The sequence below is a fragment of the Vespa velutina genome, chromosome 10 (genome assembly GCF_912470025.1).
Source record: "Vespa velutina chromosome 10, iVesVel2.1, whole genome shotgun sequence".
Taxonomy (NCBI): Eukaryota; Metazoa; Arthropoda; class Insecta; order Hymenoptera; family Vespidae; genus Vespa; species Vespa velutina.
The window spans coordinates 3,747,684-3,767,683 of record NC_062197.1 but is presented as its reverse complement, the minus strand read 5'-3'; the positions used below and the strand labels follow the sequence as shown (position 1 = coordinate 3,767,683).

The window sequence follows — 20,000 nt, the reverse complement described above, 5'->3', positions numbered from 1 at the left end:
ACTTAATATGTGACCTTTTTTTTTCGTGCGTGTAAAACGTAGATATGTATCATTAATAATTATTTCGTATATACACCAAAGTGTGATCAAAGAAAAATCAAACGATTCATGCTCCAATCTCACCCGCCTACCCCCATCCTACCCCATCTCAACACCCTGCATATCTCATTAAACTTACTTCCGGCAACCTGACGAGAAGATCGTGAAATCGACCTGGTTGCTGTGGTGCACTGTGTTCGACGAAACTTCGCAGACAGCTCATGTACCGTTCTTGTATCTGTTCTAACTCCAGTGTACCTCCTCGTGCTAAGGATAATAGAAAAGAATAGATCAAATATTGTTTAGTTGAATTTTATTGCGATCATTCGTAACATAATGAAAAATATTCGATTAAATAAGGATTAGGTTAATGTTTCTAATGCTTACATTTTGCATCTCCAATTTGCAGCGTTATGTATATAAAAAAAAAAAAAAAAAAAAAAAAAAAAAAAAAAAAAGAAAAAAAAAGAAAAAAAAAAATGAAAAAAAAACCGAACAAACAGACAAACAAAAAACAGATCACCTTATGTATTATGCGTGATTACGAGTAATTAATTATTTCTATAATTAATTAAGTAGTTAATTATTTCTATAATTAATTAAGGGATATTAATTTCTCACGTATGAATCTATACGAATATTTCCTTACACATATATTTACCTTGCGAGAGCATGGTGATCACTTTTAGACAGACATATTCCTCCATCCGTAGCCTTACTCGCCTGAACATAAGCGTGACATAAGTTATTTTTTCTACCATGAGCCCTACGTCTTGCCGTAATTGGTCCATGGTTATCGGTCTGCCCATCATGCTAGTTAGGCACGTTTGCAGCGTATACATGTTGTTGGAAACCTGTTAGGAATAAATTATCATTATTTTCCTTTTCTTTTTTTCTTTTTTTTTTTTTTTTTTATTTCGCGGCTTAGTATGAACTCGTACGTGGTCTGACAAATTCAATTAGGTGACAAATTAAAAAAAACTGCCGCATTAATACATTTTTATTATATACATATATATCTGTAAAAATTTTATTTGGTCAGCGAAAGACATACGGATGATGTAGTAACGATAATGAAAAAAAAAGAAAGATAATAAGGAAAGGGGAAATAATTACTTCTTGCATAAAATCCACGCCCGTCTCATCCGAGGCCACATTGGTGAACTTATGCTGACCGTGCATCGCCTGATAAGCGGAGGTGGTCAGCACGAGGAGTTCGTGCCACTTGTGAGTGAGCAGCCTCGTGTGAACTTCAACCGGCAGCTCAAGGTAAAACGGTAACCTTTTGGTCCACTGCACCAACTTGTACACTATGCTGTCTCCTATTTGACACAGCTTCTCACTTAAATCTGATTTATGGTCCAGCAGCTCGTCCAAGTTCTGTTCAGGATTGAAAAAGTAAAATAAAATCATTATTAGAAAAGTTAATAAAATCATTTTAATACTATATTTAATCAAATATAAAGAAGATAATTTAAATAATATCGAATTAAACGTTATATTATATTCGTATTATCTTCAGAATTTTTTGATAGTACGATAAATTATTTGAATATAGTTATGAAATAAAATACCCTTAACGTAGCAATATCTTGGAACTCGTCGCAATCTATGAGCGTTTGAATCATAGCGAGGGTCGCGTCCAAAGGAAATGCTCTATCCCTCGAACTACTAACGGCGTTATCTAGCCTCTGCCGTAAATGTACCACCTAAAAAATAAGAAAGAAAGAAAAAAAAAAAAACAAAGAAATAAAATTCGTCTTTATTGAATAAGAAAATCATTATCGGGAAAATATCATATTCGAATGGATCATTTATGAAAGTTTATCAAGATCATCACCAACGTCATCATTTCCAATTCTTTGTCGTTAAAGAAACACGATTCTCGTTCAAAGTCAATTGACCTTTCTCACTGACCTTTTCGCGTTACTTCCTTGAAAATAATTCCTTGAGATCGGTATTCTTGGATCACGCGAGAGGGAGCAAGAGAGAAAGAGAGAGAGAGAGAGGGAGAAAGAGAGAGAGAGAGAGAGAGAGAGAGAGAGAGAGAGAGAATAAAACGTAAAAATACGATAGCGGTATTACAAAATTATATTATAAGAAATAAGAAGGTGAAATCATTGTACGTATAATATCTATTTGTTATTTTATATGTATGTATAAAAAAAAATTCTAGGTTATTCACACTCGTAATAAGATTTTTCACGCACCCCATTGTCTATCGTGGGACCACGATGTCGCGTGGTTTGTTGACTGAAACTCCTCGAGGGTGGCGCGAAAGAGAAGGAGGAAGAGAACGTAGGAGAGGTAAATGGTAGTGGTGGCGATGATAGGGTGGGAGAACAACAAGGGAACACCAGAGAGCAGAAGGAGAAAAAGGCGGAAAGAGGCAGACGAAGGTGACGGGGAAGGAAGAGAGAGAGAGATAGATAGAGAGAGAGAGAGAGAGAGAGAGAGAGGGGACGGGGATGGCGGGGGAAGGTGGTAAGAGGTCAGTGTCCCTTGCGCAGACTTTCACGAGTTACGAAACGACCGGAGAACTGCCCGTCCTTGGCACCGGTTGTCGCTGATTTTCTATTGTCCCTAGCCGATCGTCATCGTGCTGTTTCACCTGGATGCTCCGGACATTTTTAACGTATAGTCACTTCAATTTGATATCTATTTTCTATGGATATCTCTTTTATGAGCCATCACGATGTCCCGTGATAATAATTTCACGAATCATTGGATTTATAGTAAAACATTGTCTTTTAAAATCGAAACAGTTAAAGTTAGAATTTTAAATGCGTTTTATATCTTGTTCGTGATTATGTAAAAAGAAAGAAAGGAAGAAAGAAAGAAGAAAAGAAAGAAAAAATGAGAGGAAAAAAAGAGAGAAAATAAAATAAAAAAAGGAGATAGCAAATACTTTTTTTTCTTTTCTCATTTTCTTCTTTTTTTTTTTTTTCAAATTTCTTTAATCCAATTTAATTGATTTACTTTTAGAATTATCGATTTATCATCATCTCATCATAAGAAAGATCTATCATTCTATAGAAAGGATAAAATAGAGACGGCGATGCCGATCAAGTTGGCTTTCGAGCGAGCCTGCCGTTATTGCCTCTGTTCGTTCTATCTATCGGCTTTCGTAATGTGGGAAACCTTGAGGCTTGCGCAAGATAAGTCGTAAGAAAGTGAAATTGCAGCGAAGAGTTCATTCATTTCAGGATCAACACGATGAAAGACGGGAACTAGATTTAACTTGTACGCGTGCATGCGCGTGCGCGCGCGCGCGCTTGAGCGCGTGTTTATGTTAGTTAATATATCGAATATCATATTTATACGTTTCTATTACACGTCTCTAATATTTTTTCTGTTTTTTTTTTTTTTTTTTTTTTTTTTTTTTTTTTTTTTTATCATCCAACACGTGAGGATGAATAAATAATTAAATAGAAACATATATAATTCATTGCGCTTTCTTTAAGAGATTTGAAATGGGAAAAAAAAAAGAAAAAGAAAAATATTCTATGACATTTGGAACAGCATGATCGAACGTGAAAGTATTTCTTTTTCGTTTACTTTATTCTCACGATAAACTATTTCCAAGAAAGTGTCTTCTCTCTTTCTCTCTCTTTCTCTTTCTCGAGCGTATTATTATTATACATATATTTTTCGAATAAAAGAGAATTTCTTCGCGAGAAAATTGATAGAAGTCAACAGATTGGTAAAACGATTTCGAACGTCCGTACGTCCTGCCGTAGAGCGGAGCAGCTGTGTACAAAAGTGAAAGTGAAGATGCCTTCGGGTAGTTCTCATCAACGATCTCGAATGTATTCTACCGGTAAAGATCAACTTTTGTCGAGTCCCGCTCGATTTCTAACTGGAGCCGGGAAAAATAAATCACTTAAATTGCTAGCCTCGAATACGGAATATGCTATGGTATCGGTGATCTTTTCAGACGTTGATTCGTATGTATTAATATCTGGTTCACAGATAGCTAGCAGCTTATTCCTAAGGAAAGAGAAAGCGTTGTCGTTTCGTTTTGATTTTGACGTTGCTCTTATAAAGCTATCGTGTCGATCGATCAATCAATGTAAAGTAAAAGTTAAAAGAACTGGATATGATACCAATGGAAGAATCGCGATCGTATAGATCAATGAAATGTAAATAGAGCGTCAATTGACGCCATTGATGTTATTTGGTAATGACGACTTATTTTTTTTTTTTTTTTTTTTTTTTATGAACACGCAGAAAATATTCAAAAAATATAATAACCTCAGAAGGGTTGGTCAAAGCAGTCTTCAGGATCGTTCCATTGACGAGGTGGCCCGAATGGGCAGGGTGACTTGGATGGCTGGGAGTAGGTTGCGAGTTGAGCGGATCGCCCGACGAAATTTTATGATGATGAAGGAAGCTACCAGCGAGCTGTGCGTGCTGTTGCTGACTATGATGTGCAGCCGCAGCTGCTACCATGTGTTTGTCTAACATCGTCGGGCCCATGGTACCTTTATTGGCACCAAGGGATCCCGACCCGTTCACACCACCAACGTTACCACCGCCACCCATGCCACCCATGTTCCCACCGCTCATCCCACTTCCTTTGTTGCTCTTCTTATGCTTCTTGTATTTAACCTGTAAAGTCATAATCGCATAACTTTGTCATTTAATTCGTACATAATACTTAATATTGCGTATATGACGATTGTAAGATTTTCTTTGCTTTCTTTTCCTTTCTTCCTATTTTTCTTGTGTTCTTTTTTTTTTTTTTCTTTTTCCTCTGCCTTTTTTATTTTTTGCCCTTTATAATATCGACGAGATACAAAAGTTGTTCATTTTAATCATTTTAATACCAACCTTATAAAGATTATAGACCGCACCGGAATTTCTTCCGCCAGGCATCCGGTCTTCTCTAACGGCTTGCAGGACCATACCCTGTTCGATACACTTTTTAAAACGGCAGTACTGACACCTGTTTCTCTGTGCCTTTGTGATTTCGCAGCCACCTTCTGCTACACACGTATACACCCGCCTATTTTGTACAGTCCTTTTGAAGAAACCTTTGCACCTGCAGCAGCAAGATCGATCGTTGTTGTTTTTGAATCTTTTCTTTTCTTTTTGTTTTTGTCTTTTCTTTAGTTTTCTTTGTTTTTCTTTTTTTTTCTTTGTTTTTTTTCTTTTTTTCTTTCTTTTTTTTTTTTTTTTTACACTTTAAGTCACTTCAAATACAGCTTTGAAAGCACGCAGCAAGATATTCCCGATGAAGGATTAAAGTATTCATTTTTAATCGAAACGATTCAAAGGAAGAAAACTACGTAAAGTTTCCTCATATAAACGACGTCTCGTTACGTGTCAGACAACGGAGAACGACGGGGATAGAAATTGCGACGTTGGTCAGACAACGATACCCAGTGGTGATATCCAGAATTAATTTGGAGTATCCTTACGTAAATTTTCAAGAGATATTTTTCAAGGAGTATTTCTTCCAACTTGGATGGATATCGTCAGCTAGGGAAATGGAGCGGGAAAATAGGTGGATGATTAAGAACTTGTAGGTTGTACTCTACTAAGGTTGTAGTGTACTAAGAAGGTCTTTTTGTTTTTAATTTTGAACATGGTAATAGTTTGTTTATCAAAAATAAAATATATCTAAATCATTGTATAGTCAATGAGGTTCCATTTGAAAGTATCCGAACATTATTCTTGACTTACATATAAAAAATTTAAGATATTCATAAAAGATCTACATCGTATAATTTTAAAGTTGATGATACAAAATTAAAAGAAACTTACCCTTCGCACGTGATAATGCCATAATGTAAACCCGTGGCTTTATCCTCACAGATCATGCAGATCATGGGCGTTTCGTCTTCCTCGTGTTCCTGAGGCGGTAACGGTGGGGCAGGTGGTGCGACCGACATTGATTGCGAGGCCGCCTCGGACTTGACGACCCCGCCGTTTCTCACCCAAGGCTGACTGGAGCCTGATGCCGTGAGATTGAGGGCTTGCATCTGCTGGGCAGCCGGCAGTTGCGTTAAATCGCCGGCCCATAGCCTCTCCATGTTGAGGGGTGGTCCGGACGAATAGGAAACGGAAGGTGGTTTCCCTCTGGACTCTTGTCCGAGGTTTAGGAGAAGTTGTGCCGCTGATTCCTCGGAAGAGGAACAAGAGGCAGCCGCGGCTGTGGCGGTCCACGAGGCCGCGGGTGGTGGTACAGGATCCAAAGGTGGCGTTGACCATATCATCGTCCTAACGCCACCAATTTCTCCCATGATCACCGTGGGCGGTGGTCTGGGTGGTGCTGGGGCTGGTCTTTGAGCCGGTGGCTTCATTCCTTCGCCTGAAAATTTAATACGCATTGAAAATAAACAAATGTTTTATGTCAGACGAATAGACAAATGAAATCTGTTATTAATATAAAACACATAAAAAGGATTCATTCAAAGGGTGATAAGATTCGAATATCACCCCTCGCCGTGCAATGAACTTACACGAAGACGCCGTTGTGGTTGCCCCCGTACTTCCGGAAGTTCCACCACCGCTATTACCAGTTCCCGTACTACTACTAGAAGTAGTGCAGCTACTGGTGGAAACCGTCGCAACATTTTGTCCATAACTAACGGCACTACTTATTACGCCGTTCAATAGCCTTTGCGTGGCAAATCCCTGTACGCCGGAATTTTGTGACCAGAATTGATGATGAGCCAGGAGATGAGGCGGTACCGATGGCGCTCGCGCCCTTGGCGATGCTTGTTGCGGCTGTTGCTGCTGCTGTTGAGAGACGTGAGCCGAACTACCAGTAGGGCTCATACTCTGGTTTGGATTGTATTGCGACGACGGACTATTCCGGTGACTAGGCTGGCTGGATGTGTCCGTACGAACGCCGGAATTACTTCCACCACTGCCGCCGCTGCCTCCGCCACCACCACCACCACCACCTCCACCGCCTCCACCGTCGAAGACCGAATTGTCAGATTCCTCTTTCATTTGGATAGATGAAAGATCACCTTTATCGGGACTTTCGCTCCTTGAGGACGGTTCTAGAGGCATTGGTGTCGTGGAAACAGCTTGAACGGGTGAATAAGGTGAGGATCTGTTTGGTGCTGGTGTGCTGGAACGTTGCTGCTGCTGCTGCTGCTGCTGCTGCTGCTGTTGCTGCTGCTGGTGATGATGTTGCTGCTGCTGTTGCTGTTGCTGCTGCTGCTGCTGCTGGTGATGGTGTTGCTGCTGTTGTTCCTCGATAACCCTAAATCCCACCATGCTTCCAGCATCTGGGAAGACCGAATCAGGCGAAGCACGATCCGAGCACGTTGTTTCGCGTAATTCCTGAGCACCTCCTCCACCTCCTCCTCCAGCACTTCCTGCACCTCCGCCATTACTTCCTCCACCTCCACCACCACCACTAATGGCAGTGACTCGCAAAGGATCTCGAGGTGTTCCTGGACTCGGGCTGCCCAGGACGTACTCGCTCTTCACTTTGACCATAGGACAATCCGGCGAGCCTGGCATGTTGGCGTCTGGTGACAGGGTCGAGGTATCCGCCATGCTCTCCCCTGGAGCAGGAAAGTTTATGGGTGAAGGTGCGTCCGCCGGCTGGATCCCGAGCGGCGAGCCTGCTGATCCGAGGGATACCGGGGAGTCTGAGAAATAAGGCGTTGGTGTCTCGTTTATAAATCGGCCTAATTTTAACGCATAATTCTCCTCGGTTAGGACACCTTATCATCGAATTATCGAAATCGATTACGTTATACATCGAGGAAAATCTCAAGTAGAAGAAACTTGTTCGTTCGACATCGTTACGATACCGATCAAAAAGAAGACGATCTATTCGTCAACTAAGCCCATCCTATGATAGAAGAAATACATCGTTATATCGTTTTATCGAATCTAATCGAAAGTTTACTTCGCGTGAACTATTAAACGGTTTAATGTGAAACGGTAATAAAGACAGAATGTGGGTTTCAAGGTGCGGCAAGTGCAGCTGTGAAAATCTTTCCTTCTTTTTTTCTTTTTTTTTCTTTCCTTTTTTTCTTTTTTTTTTTGTTTTTTTTTTTTTCTTTTTTATGGGACTTGGGAGAGTCACGGTGCTACTTAAGTGACTGACACGAAAGTGTAATATAGTCGACGCTGTTGTGTCGCTTTGTTGAAAAGGATCTGGGGGCTATGGCTGGTTCGTTCGTGTAGGTCAAGGAAGGAATGCAGTTGACAAGGCCGAGCCGCGATTGTGGGTACCTAGGCACCAGTTTCCATTCTATTAATAGTACGATCACGGTAGATATCGGTACGTGCGGATCATTCGTTCGCAAAAGCATACACTATATTTCCCCTTTCCCCTACAAACAATGTCCCTTCGTTCGTTCAGAGATCCTATTTACTTTTTAACGATTTACGGAGTAATACTTTTTCTTTTTTTTTTTTTCTTTTTCTCTCTTTCTTTTTTTCTTTTCTTTTTTTTTTTTTTTTTTTTTTTTTTTTTTTTTTTTTATCGAAAAATCATAAATTACAAAAATTTAAGAAAAATTAATATATAATTTAAATCAGAATATTTACCGAAGATCGTTGGGTAGACGTTCTTCGAATCCAATGTCTTGTAATAATGATCGAACATTGTGTACGAGTCGAAATTCAATGGGAATCGAAAGTTATGCCGTAAATTGTAATAACTATCGCAAGTGGTATAATCATAATAATAATAATTATTATTATTATACGGGTTATATGGGTACGTATACATCGAAAATCTTTGATAAGTCGTACCACGTAGCATTCTATTGTAATCCATGTTCCATGGATTCCAATTTTCTCCAAGCAAATGGTGTCTCGTTGCGATAGATACGTTATTTTCTATTGGAAATGTCATTTTGTTCTTTTTTGCTCTTTTTTTTTTTTTTTATCAACATACGTTTTCTATACGACGTTTTATACGACAATCAAATAATTTGTATTTATATTTTTATTATTGTTGATCTTACGATCTTTCTCTTCTTACAAGTCATCATGACGCTTAGTCATTTCGTCATATGTTTTTCTTCTCGCATTAAGATCATTAAAATCGTTTTAATTATGTCAATAGATATATGTGGTCCTTTGATAAACACTTTTTAATATATTCAATGCACCTGGTAATCGAAGCTACCGGTATGATTTCATTCTTGTACTTGAGTAGTAACGAACGATATTAGTCGGACACAATTCGGGAAGTCGGTCGCATTTTCCTGCGATTACTTATATTTTTTTCTTTTTTTTCTTTTTTTTTTTTTCCTTTCCTTCTTTATCCTTTACCTCGTATACAAATCATTTCAACGATAATTTAATATTTAACAAAGCATAGATTATATTTAACTAGATGTTTACTAAATGAAAATTATTGTCACAATGTGTCTATACATGTTATATATATATATATATATATATATATATATATATATATATACACACATACGTATATATCTATATTAATGTAATAGATATCATGTTCGATTTTCTTCAAATTAAATCGATTATAATCCACTGGATCCACGTGTGATAAATATGACAGTAATAATTTTTAGATTTATAATGATATATAATTTATACGATCCCACCACGATGAGTTATTACTATAAACTATGATAATGTTATATATTGTGTTTGTATAATAATAAATCAAATATATAGATATTTTCCGGATTTTCGTGGCGATAACGATAACGGAATTTATCGCGACACGGAAACGGATTTTCTATTTCATCGCCATGATACTATTTTTCTTTTTTTTTTTTTTTTTTTTTAATTTTTCATTTCTTTTTCTTGCTTTTTCTATTTATTTCTTCGTATCCTTTTATATTTCTTCTTATGTATCGTTCGAGAATAAAAGTGAACGAACTCAGGATGATAATTTAGTCGTCGCTATGTACTCTCGTAGTACTCCATTGACGATCGATTCGAAAATTCGTTTTGGTCGCGTCACGTCAAACGCAATTGCGTCGTTCTCTCTCGTTGAGCAGCGAGCGTTGACTGTTCACGTGTAATCGAGAGGGATCAATGATTCACCGAGAGCGTCGCATTGTCGAGCATATCGCGAACGACGACGATTGTAATAACGACGACGACGACGACGACGACGATGACCACAACAACTACGACGACGACGACGACGACAACGACGACGACGACGACGACGACGACGACGACGACAACGACGACGACGACAAAGACAACGATGAGTGTCGTTCCAGCATATGAATGAATCAACAAAAATTATCGTATATTTATCACTGAAATAGGAATAGCGAAGAAATTTTAGAGGGAAAAGGAAAAAAGCAAGAAAAAAAAAAAACAAAAAAAAAAGGAGAAAAAACAAAGAAAAAGTAAAGGAAGAAGAAGAAGAAGAAGAAGAAGAAGAAAATTTCGATCACTTTAACGCGTTCACCGATCCTTCAAATCGTTCATCTTCATTAACATCTTGACAGAGTGATGATTGAGGAGTGAGATCTCTTCTGACGTACTCGTGAATGTTAAGATCGATTCCAGTAACTGTCTCTGACCTTTAACCGGCGCTAGGTCGAGGGTCATTGGTATCGTGCCGTTTGCAACCGTGTGTCGAAAAATCGATGCAGCTCGCTCAGCATTCTCGCTTTCGAGACTCTCGCTCGCTTCTTTGATACGAATCGCTTTCGTACGACATACGTTTAACTATTCCTTCCTCCCGGAAGATTCGATTTTTGAGAAAGTGAAAGAAAAACTAAGAGAGAAATATACACATATATATATATATATATATATATGTATACATACATATATATATATATATATATGGGTATATATGTGTATATGTGTGTGTATGTGTATATATATATATATATATATATATATATATATACATATATATAGATACTACGTTGATAAAGAGATGAGGAGAATGACAACACATGTTAACGCGAGTTCAAGCGAAGTCGAACTAGCACCGGTGCACGTCCGGGAAACCGCGTGATATTCAACCCTGCACTGCCACCTACTACCCTCCTTTTAGATTTAACCCCCGCCTACATAGTCTCTTCCTTTCACCCACGTCTCGACCTATCCTTGCCAACCAACGACAACGACAATAATGACAATGATGACAATGACGACGGCGACGACGACGACGACGACGACGACGACTATGATTAAGATGACTACAATGACTACGAAGATGAAGACGACCATTCGTAGATGAGATCAATGTCTTTCTTTCTTTGTTTTTTTCTTTTTTTTTTTTTTTTTGATTTGTTCATTTATCATCCTTTCTATTATTTATCCTGCTTGCACATTTATTATTATATCTAAAACGAACACAATCCTGCATTAAATTCCATTTTGCTTCATTTACTTTTTCCCCATTGGTCACGTGTTCGATTGGCAAAGTTATGATAACAATATTAAAAGATATATTTACGTGTTATAGGATTTGCACTTTTCTCGAAAGCAAGGACGAGGCTTATCCGTACCTTCTTTGATATCATAGAACGAAGATAAGCGGATTGAAACGTTTCATATAAGATTATATGAACGATAATATAGATCTCTAAGGAGGAATAAACGATGTGCTTTGATATTCAGCAGATTTCTAATTATTCCGTAGATTTCTAATTATATGTTTCCTATGCTATGTTGGAATAATTGCGATGACGATAATTAACGCGTTCGTCTGTTCGAATTGATGTTAAACGATTATTAATTTATTCTCTACGTGTCCTATTTTCTTCTTCGTAGTAAAGAAAAGGAACAAGAAGAAGAAGAAGAAGAATAAGAAGAAGAAGAAGAAGATGATGATGAAGAATAAGAATAAGAATAAGAATAAGAATAAGAATAAGAATAAGAATAAGAATAAGAATAAGAATAAGAATAAAAATAAGAATGAGTGAGAGAAAAAAAAATGAATTGACTTCTTACCGTCGCTACTACATCGGGAGTCGACCTTTCTCCTTTTCAACTTGAGGTCTTGAAACAAGCTCATGTTGTCTAGCTCACACGGGCTGCTCGTAAGGGTCATAATTCCTGTAACAAATAATTATATATTATGAATTGTTAATGATCATAGATAGAAAAAAAAAAAAAAAAAAAAAAAAAAAAAAAAAAAAAAAAAGAAAAAGAAAATTTCATTCCGATATATATCGTAGAAAAATGTAAAGAATGTAATTTAATGTTCTGATCATATAGATACATATTATTTAGTATCAAATGAAGGACCATAATTATTACTTCGTTTTCTTTTTTTTTTCTTTCTTTCTTTCTTTCTTTCTTTTTTTTTTTTTTTTTTTTTTTTTTTTTTTCTTACGAGTATACCAACTACAACGAAAAATTATATGAATGTTTGAAAGTAGTAACGAACACGCATTCGCGATTCCAGTGAACGCATATTTTGTCATTAATTTCTCTTTAGTCAATAGCAGACAATTGGATCGTACGTGGTAGAATATCGTTTCGCGGTGTAACGTGCAAAATTCTCTTATATCTTGGCCATTTCTACGACGTATCGCTTAGATTACATAGGCGTTACGAGTTGGCAAGCTTTATGGGGTTCACGGGACCTCCGGTTTCTTTGGAACGTATGACTACTCTCCGTGCAACAATGTTAAATAATGCTATAATTGGAGGTCGTGCCTAGACGAGTCAGTCCATCGTTGCTCTAACTGGGAGATTACAATAAACGGATGTACTGGGTGTTCAATTATAATCTTTACATTTCTTTTTTTCTTTTTTTCTTTTTTTTTTTTTTTTTTTTTTTTTAACAATTTAAACAAAAAACAAAGAAAAGAAATAGATTTGCAACTTTAAAAAAGAATATTCATTTCATTTGTAGAATCGTTCTTATTTCCTTCCGTGTCATCCTTTTTATCTGGTATCGTATTGTAGAAAAAAAACAAAAGAAAGAAAAAAAAAATAAATAAATAAAAATAAATTCATGTAGATAATAACCAATATTTTTCCAATAATATTTTCTTATATGAAATGCTCTTTTAATATCATAGATATCACATACATTCACACACACACACACACACATATATATATATATATATATATATATATATATATATATATTATTGACAAATATCTATAAAATTAAAGTTATGAGTCAGTTGCATCATGTCATTTTAATAACACTTTATTATTCCTCTACTTCTTTTATATTCTTCTTGTACTTAATCTCTGGAATCGTCATTCTGATAGTAATAACTCCATCACGTTATCGTTTAAATGGTCTGCGAATAATTAGGTACACGGTACGCCTGCTCGAAGGATCGGCTTACGAGTCTCGTTTTTATGACGTCTAAAGAACCGAACGAGACGAGTTCACTTCTACTTTTGGGTCATTTTAATCATACCGCGAGATCATCGTCGTCGTAGTTGTCGTTGATGATCGCACTCGTAAAGTCTGCTGACTCGAGAACCCTTTGATCCATCGTCAACGGGTCAAGAGAGAGAGAGAGAGAGAGAGAGAGAGAGAGAGAGAGAGAGAGAGAGAGAAAGAAAAAACTTTGTTGTATGCGTTGTGAATGAATGAATGGGTGTCGTCAAGACGAAACATATTTTATAGGAATGAATTATTATAAATGCAAATGTTTGAACAATTATAGATATGCATATATTAGTCACGTATACCTATATATATTGTATGCAACATAGGTATACATAAGTATACTTTTTTGCATAACTTCGCGGATTAATTTTCTTTTTTCTTTTCTTTTTTTTTTTTTATTTTTTTCTTTTTTGTTTTTTTTTTTTTTTTCAATAAAACTAGAACACTCTTTTTGCATCGTTCAGTCGAGATTGGAATTATAGCGTCACTCGTAGATTCCGAAGAAATGAAAAGTCATTCTATTCGAAAGTTGCTTTCCTCGAGCGGGATCATTGGAAAAGGCGTTAGAGATTTTTCCTTTTTTCTTTTTTCTTTTTTTTTTTTCTTTTTTTTTTTTTGTGAATAGGCGGAATGGTTGGGTGGGGAATTAAATCGTCAAATGTTCTGTATATCGGTCGTCACCATTGGAAGATATTTTTAATGCGTCCGATCAATGCCGAGAATTTAGGTAAGACGGCCTGCGCCTTGAGAGAGAGAGAGAGAGAGAGAGAGAGAGAGAGAGAGCGCCTTGACTTCTTGATAAAAATTTCACGCAAGGACATAGATGCGAATAGCGGTCGTCATTATAACAAACGAAATAACGATAATTACTTTTTGTAATACGCATGACAATTAAACGATCATTTCTTCTTTTCTTTTTTTTTTTTTTTTTTTTTTTGCTTCTTCTTTTGCTTAATAAAATGCTCGGCGAAAAACGTGAATCATTACGATTTGAATTCCATTATATTAATTTTGTATTTCTATTAATGAAATGCGTTCGATGTTCGTTTAATCGGAGATGATTCGAAAGTAAAAAAAAAAGTATAGTTATTAGCGTGATGAAAGATCGTGGGACAGAGACAAATCAAAGAAATAAGAAAGAAAAAAAGAAAAAAAAAAAAAGAAAGACGGAAAGGGAAAAAAAATAGAAGAAGAAACAAAAAAAAAAAAAAGAAAAAAAGAAAAAAAGAAAACGAAGAAAAACCATTCTCGATTTTTAATTTATTTTAGATTAATCGATAAAGAGATGTTGATGTGTGAACGGTCCTTAAGCCGGCCTGCATCTATCGCAGAGCCACGTGGGCCGAGAGCAGTGTGTGTGCGTTCTATGGTTAAGCGTATAAGTCGACAGATGGAGTTGCATGTGCACTCATACAGTCGGATGCTCGCGGGCGTTGGCATGCGCGAAAAGAAGAAGAGAATACGCGGCGGTAGTTTCGAGTGAGATGGCGAGAGTGAGAGGAATATATATATATATATATACATATATATATATATAACACGGTAGCGCGCATCACGTATCCATAGACATGCGCATTTTATACGAGAGTATTATTGGAGAGGGAGTGAGTGCACTCGCTTACACATATACGATACTCTTTCTCAGTTTCCTCTCATTGAGTATGTATGTGTGCGTGCGTATACATGTGTATGTATGTATGTATGTGTGCATGTATGTATGTATGTAAGTATGTATATGTGGAAACGCGCGTGTACGTGCCGAAGCCGGGGTCCTTGCTCCCTGCCGCCGTATGTGGGTCAGCAGTCTCACACACGTTGCTATTCTTGCGTAACCAATGCATGCATACGACCGAGAGCCGACGCTGCCGTCGCTACCGCCGCCGCCGCCGCTGCCGTCGCCGTCGCCGTCGCCACTGCCGGCGTGCACATGCACACACCGAGACGGAAAGTGCAGCCAATGCACTAACCTACGGTCTCTTCTTGAGAGGCCGGAGTGCCGACGACTACGCGACGACTACAAAGACTACAAGTAAGTAGTCTCTTTTGTCGTGTTCGTGTTAGCCTCCAAGCCTAAGCGCAAGCTTCTTTTCTATATCTTTCTCTCACTCACTCTCACTCTCTTTCTCTCTCTATCTCTCTTTCTTTTTCTCTTTCTCTCTCTCTTTCTCCTTCTTTATTTCTCTATGTCGGCCAAGCTTTTTCGAGTTTCGCGTTCCTCCCTACGAGGCATTCGCTCTATTAGACACGAAGCTATGCCCATTTCAAGCTACTCCGAAGAGGAGCTTCGTATTACGTTCCTCTTTCCTTCTCTATCCTCTTTCTTTTTCACTTTACATATATCCGATATTTTTATTTTCTTTCGTTTTCAATTTTAGTTATTTCTAACCCTTCTCTTTTTTTTTGTTCCTTTCTTTTTTTGTTCCTTTTCTCCCTCTCCCCCGCCCCCTCCTCTCTTCCTATTCTCAACGATCCACCGTCCAGTACTATTTTTGTTGGCATTTTTTCCTTTTTTATAATCTGATTATAAAAATAAAGAGAGAGAGAGAGAGAGAGAGAGAGAGAGAGAAAAATATATATGTCCATCGATCATTCTTTTCTGATTATATATTGTTATTATAAGCTCCGATCGTGGAACGGCACGTCCGATTTTATGTACCATGTAGATTTTACCGCTATAGGGACCGTGGACGGTGAAAGTGACTCTCCCACGCCATGACATCCTATAAGACTATACCTCCTACCATTTTCTTTTCCTTCTTCTTCTACTATTTCTATTTCTACTTCTTCTTCTACTTCTTTTTCTTCTTTCTTTTATCTTTTTTCCTTTTTTTTATTCTCGAGTATGACAATGGTCTCTCGCAGTATCTATACTAAAATAATTCTATGTCTGTTTTTTCGTATTATTCCTTCGTATTATCGCAAAGAAAACAAATTATTCGTTTTGAGTAATACGTCAGGATGAATATGTTATTTATATATATATATATATATATATATATATGAAGTAACATTCATGAAACGGGTATCATATGTAAGATATAAAGAACGGAAGAAGATACGAAACACTTTGTTTCTTATCTCTTCATACTTGGTACCGTTAAGAAACAACGACGACGACACACCACCGTTAAATTCCATCTTATCCAACGAGTAGATCTTCTTCGTTTTTTAATCGTACAGGTATAAAATAACATTTCGCATTTTAATGAGTTTGACCAATATCAAGCTGGCGTTACTATCTGATGAATTTTACACCGTTATTAAAATATTTATCCAAATCCGATTGTTATATGTACAAATAATAAGATTTATATAAAACATATACATATGTAAGTTTATTTATATGTTTAAATATTTAAAATTCGATTTAATTATCGAAACTTCTCCTTCTCTCTCTCTCTCTCTCTCTCTCTCTCTCTCTCTCTCTCTCTCTTATTCTCTCGTTCGATATAGGACAACGTTGCATTGTTTGATGAAATGTGTTTTGTCAAATAGCAGTTGATATATGAAAAGCAAAAAGAATAATTAATATTCTTAATATGATAAATCTCGAAGAAAAAATCAAATGGAATCGTATGGGGCAAGGTAAGGAAGGGCTAAGAGAGGGAAAGGGGAAGGGGCATACTACCTACTATCTTCGTCAGTACGGATGTTCACGAGTTGTTGGCAGACGGCAGTGAGAGAACGGGCCAGTGAGAGTTAGAGAGACCGGTACATTGAACCTCTGCAGTGAAAGTTTCTCTATTATACCACTGGCCTTACCTTACTTTTCCTACGGCAAGCCTTACCGTGTTGTGTCATAAGCTACTGAGAGAGAGAGATAGATATATATATATATATATATATATATATATAGAGAGAGAGAGAGAGAGAGAGAGAGAAAGAGAATGAAAGAGAGAGCACCGTAGAAAGATCGAAATTCGAGTTCTCGGCCTACTACCGTTACAAATTACGATCCGTTATTTTTAACTACATGACTGACTAACGCTCGTGTTCTCTTTCAAACACATACACACACACACACACATACACACACACACATAAAGATAGATAGACACACAGACGCGCGCGCACATGCACGTACATTTTCATTTTCGTCCCAGTCCCTTCTCCTCTTGCCTTTTCGTTTCTTTTTCTTTCTCTTTCTTCTTCTTCTTCTTCTTTTTCTTCTTCGTTTTCTCTTTTTCTCTTTTCTTCCTTTTTTTCTTCTTCTTTTCTTTCCGTTTCCGTTGAATACACATTTGCCGTTCGTTCGTAAAAAGTGACGATTTCAAAATCAAAAAATTCTTTCATCGGAATACGTTTCTACGAGTTCAGCGAATTATTATCTTTAGAATTTCTCATTGGCTTTGTCGATATCTGACGTTCGACGTTTGCTTTTTCTTTTAATTATATGCGAGGAAGAAGGAGGACGGACGCTTGAATGTCGAAGTTATGTCCGTTACGAAACGATCGAGTCTCATTTTCTCTCTTTCTCTTTTTTTCTCTCTCTCTCTCTCTCTCTCTCTCTTTCTTTATCTATCTATCTCTCTCTTTTTCTCTTTTTCTTTCATTCTAGGAACTGTTGCAATTTGGAGCAAAAGGAAGACTCTCATACTTTCAAGTTTCTAATCGTTCGTGCGATCGACCGTGGCTGAATTGGCACGATAGCGATCGCGTAAATTTAACTTCCGCTTTTAACGGAGAAAAGGAAGAAAGAAAGAGAGAAAGAAAGAAAGAAAGAAAGAAAGAAAGAAAGAAAGAAAAAGGAACAGAGAGAGAAAGAGAGAGAGGACAAGGAAGGGGGAGAGAGAGAGAGAGAGAGAGACAGAGAGGAAGGAAGAGACATAAATTTATCCTTTTAACTTTCTCGTTCTCGTTCTCGTAAACTTCTCCACATAATCAAAGATATGACAGTAAAAAGAGAAATAAAAAAAGAAAAAAGAAAAGAATAAAAAGTAAAAGAAAGACAAAAGTTGATGAGAAAAAAAAGAAAATAAATAAAAAAAAGAATAAAAAAGAATAATCATTTCACAAGCATAGTAGGCAAATCGAAAAATTTGTCTCGATTCGTAATCATGATCTTGAATATCTCCTTGTTATATATATATATATATATACAAGGAGATAATATATATATATATATATATATATATATATATATATATATATATATAGAGAGAGAGAGAGAGAGAGAGAGAGAGATAGAATAATACATATTTTAAAAATTGTTATTCGTACCTATGTGACGGCCTTGTTGGAGGACACTCATGTTGGCGCACATTTTCTATTTCCAGAAAGAGGAACAACGAAGAGTAATAAATAGGAGTGGGTGGGGAGAACTTTTACTAAAATCCTATTATATCCTTTTTTTCTCTCTTTCCTTGCTTCGCTAACACTAGATAATAATACACAGAGCACGTTGTAATCGACGTCTTAAATACAATCGATTTGTTATTGATCACCAAGGATAAGAAATATTTATCAATGGTAATATTTAAAAACAACGAAACGATAAGCTCTCTTTCCATCGTTCTTTCTCTTTCGTTCTCGTTATCTTTTCAATAGAAACAAAACAAAACATAAGAGAGTTACGATAACAATAATACACGTGTAAGAGAACGTCCTTCTTATCTATCCTTTCGTCGTTTTTTTTTTTTTAAACACGTCACGATGATCACAAAGACGATCGAACGTAAATACGTAGATAACTGACTAACTACATACGCGTATATTCTCTCATTCGATAAACGACCAAGAGCCGAAGTGAACGCCTCGCGAAACTCAAAGTTTTTGGGGCAGGCAGTTGTGTGCGGGCCACGCGATCCACCGAACTCATGGATCCATGTTAAGTTCTCGTCGTGGTGGTGGTGGTGATGGTGGTGGTGGTGGTGGTACCGGTGGCCTCGATACCAACCGAGATCCTCCAATCCGAACCAAGCCCAATGCCAAAAACTCGTGGCGCGTGTAAACGAGAACTTTCACTCTCTCGTAGTTACTCGTTGAACCGTACGGCCACGGTTACGAAGGTGGATCTCCAGGTGGAGATCGTATACGAGGAGGAGGAGGAGGAGAAGTGGGGAGGAAGGGGAGGTGGGAGGCGGAGGGAGGGAGGGAGGTATGGGAGATTATGGAGGAGGAAGGAGGAGGAATCGCCATGACATTCGATCACGGTCGTTACTACGACTCTGAGATTCTGCGTTGAGAAAGAGAGAGAGAGAGAGAGAGAGAGAGAGAGAGAGAAAAAGGGCTCCTGCCTTTGCTGCTGCTGCTGCTGCTGCTGTTGCTGCTGCTGTTGCTGTTACTGCTGCTGCCTTTAGAACCGTGCTGTTTACGAACAAAACAGGAAGCGTTTTGACGCAAACGCGATGACGAAAGAATTTCTAACGAGCATTACTCCGTCTCCTCACGTTTCTTCATTTCAATACATCCGAAGAGTTCTCTCTCTCTCTCTCTCTCTCTCGCAAACTCTCTCACAAATTCTCTTTCTCTCTACATTATTTTACTTAAGTACCTAAGTTTAAATTTAGATGTTCTTCACGTTTGCACGTATGAAGTTTTATATATATATATATATATATATATATATATATATATAAAATATATATATATATAAGAGTGATAATCATAAAGGGTTGTAAAAGATAAAATCGCGATTAAAAAATCGTCGCGTTTATAATAA

General features: G+C 37.2%; 1 protein-coding gene across 16 annotated transcripts in view; it reads right to left on the bottom strand.

The window, feature by feature from the left end:
• Nucleotides 1-20,000, bottom strand: part of LOC124951979 (hormone receptor 4) — a 111,342-nt gene that overhangs the window by 432 nt on the left and 90,910 nt on the right. For 8 of the 16 annotated variants that reach the window (XM_047501156.1, XM_047501159.1, XM_047501153.1 and 5 more), the window contains 9 exons: nucleotides 11,929-12,033; nucleotides 6,507-7,655; nucleotides 5,809-6,355; nucleotides 4,873-5,083; nucleotides 4,294-4,650; nucleotides 1,614-1,748; nucleotides 1,156-1,419; nucleotides 701-893; nucleotides 179-306 (listed from right to left, as the gene is read on the bottom strand). In XM_047501156.1, coding sequence (XP_047357112.1) covers nucleotides 179-306; nucleotides 701-893; nucleotides 1,156-1,419; nucleotides 1,614-1,748; nucleotides 4,294-4,650; nucleotides 4,873-5,083; nucleotides 5,809-6,355; nucleotides 6,507-7,655; nucleotides 11,929-12,028 — 3,084 coding nt within the window. In that variant the 5' untranslated portion in view covers nucleotides 12,029-12,033. Of the gene's footprint in view, nucleotides 1-178; nucleotides 307-700; nucleotides 894-1,155; nucleotides 1,420-1,613; nucleotides 1,749-4,293; nucleotides 4,651-4,872; nucleotides 5,084-5,808; nucleotides 6,356-6,506; nucleotides 7,656-8,565; nucleotides 9,383-11,928; nucleotides 12,034-18,559; nucleotides 18,887-20,000 lie in introns of those variants that run through there. The other 8 variants (XM_047501164.1, XM_047501163.1, XM_047501167.1 and 5 more) reach the window with 5 other exon arrangements.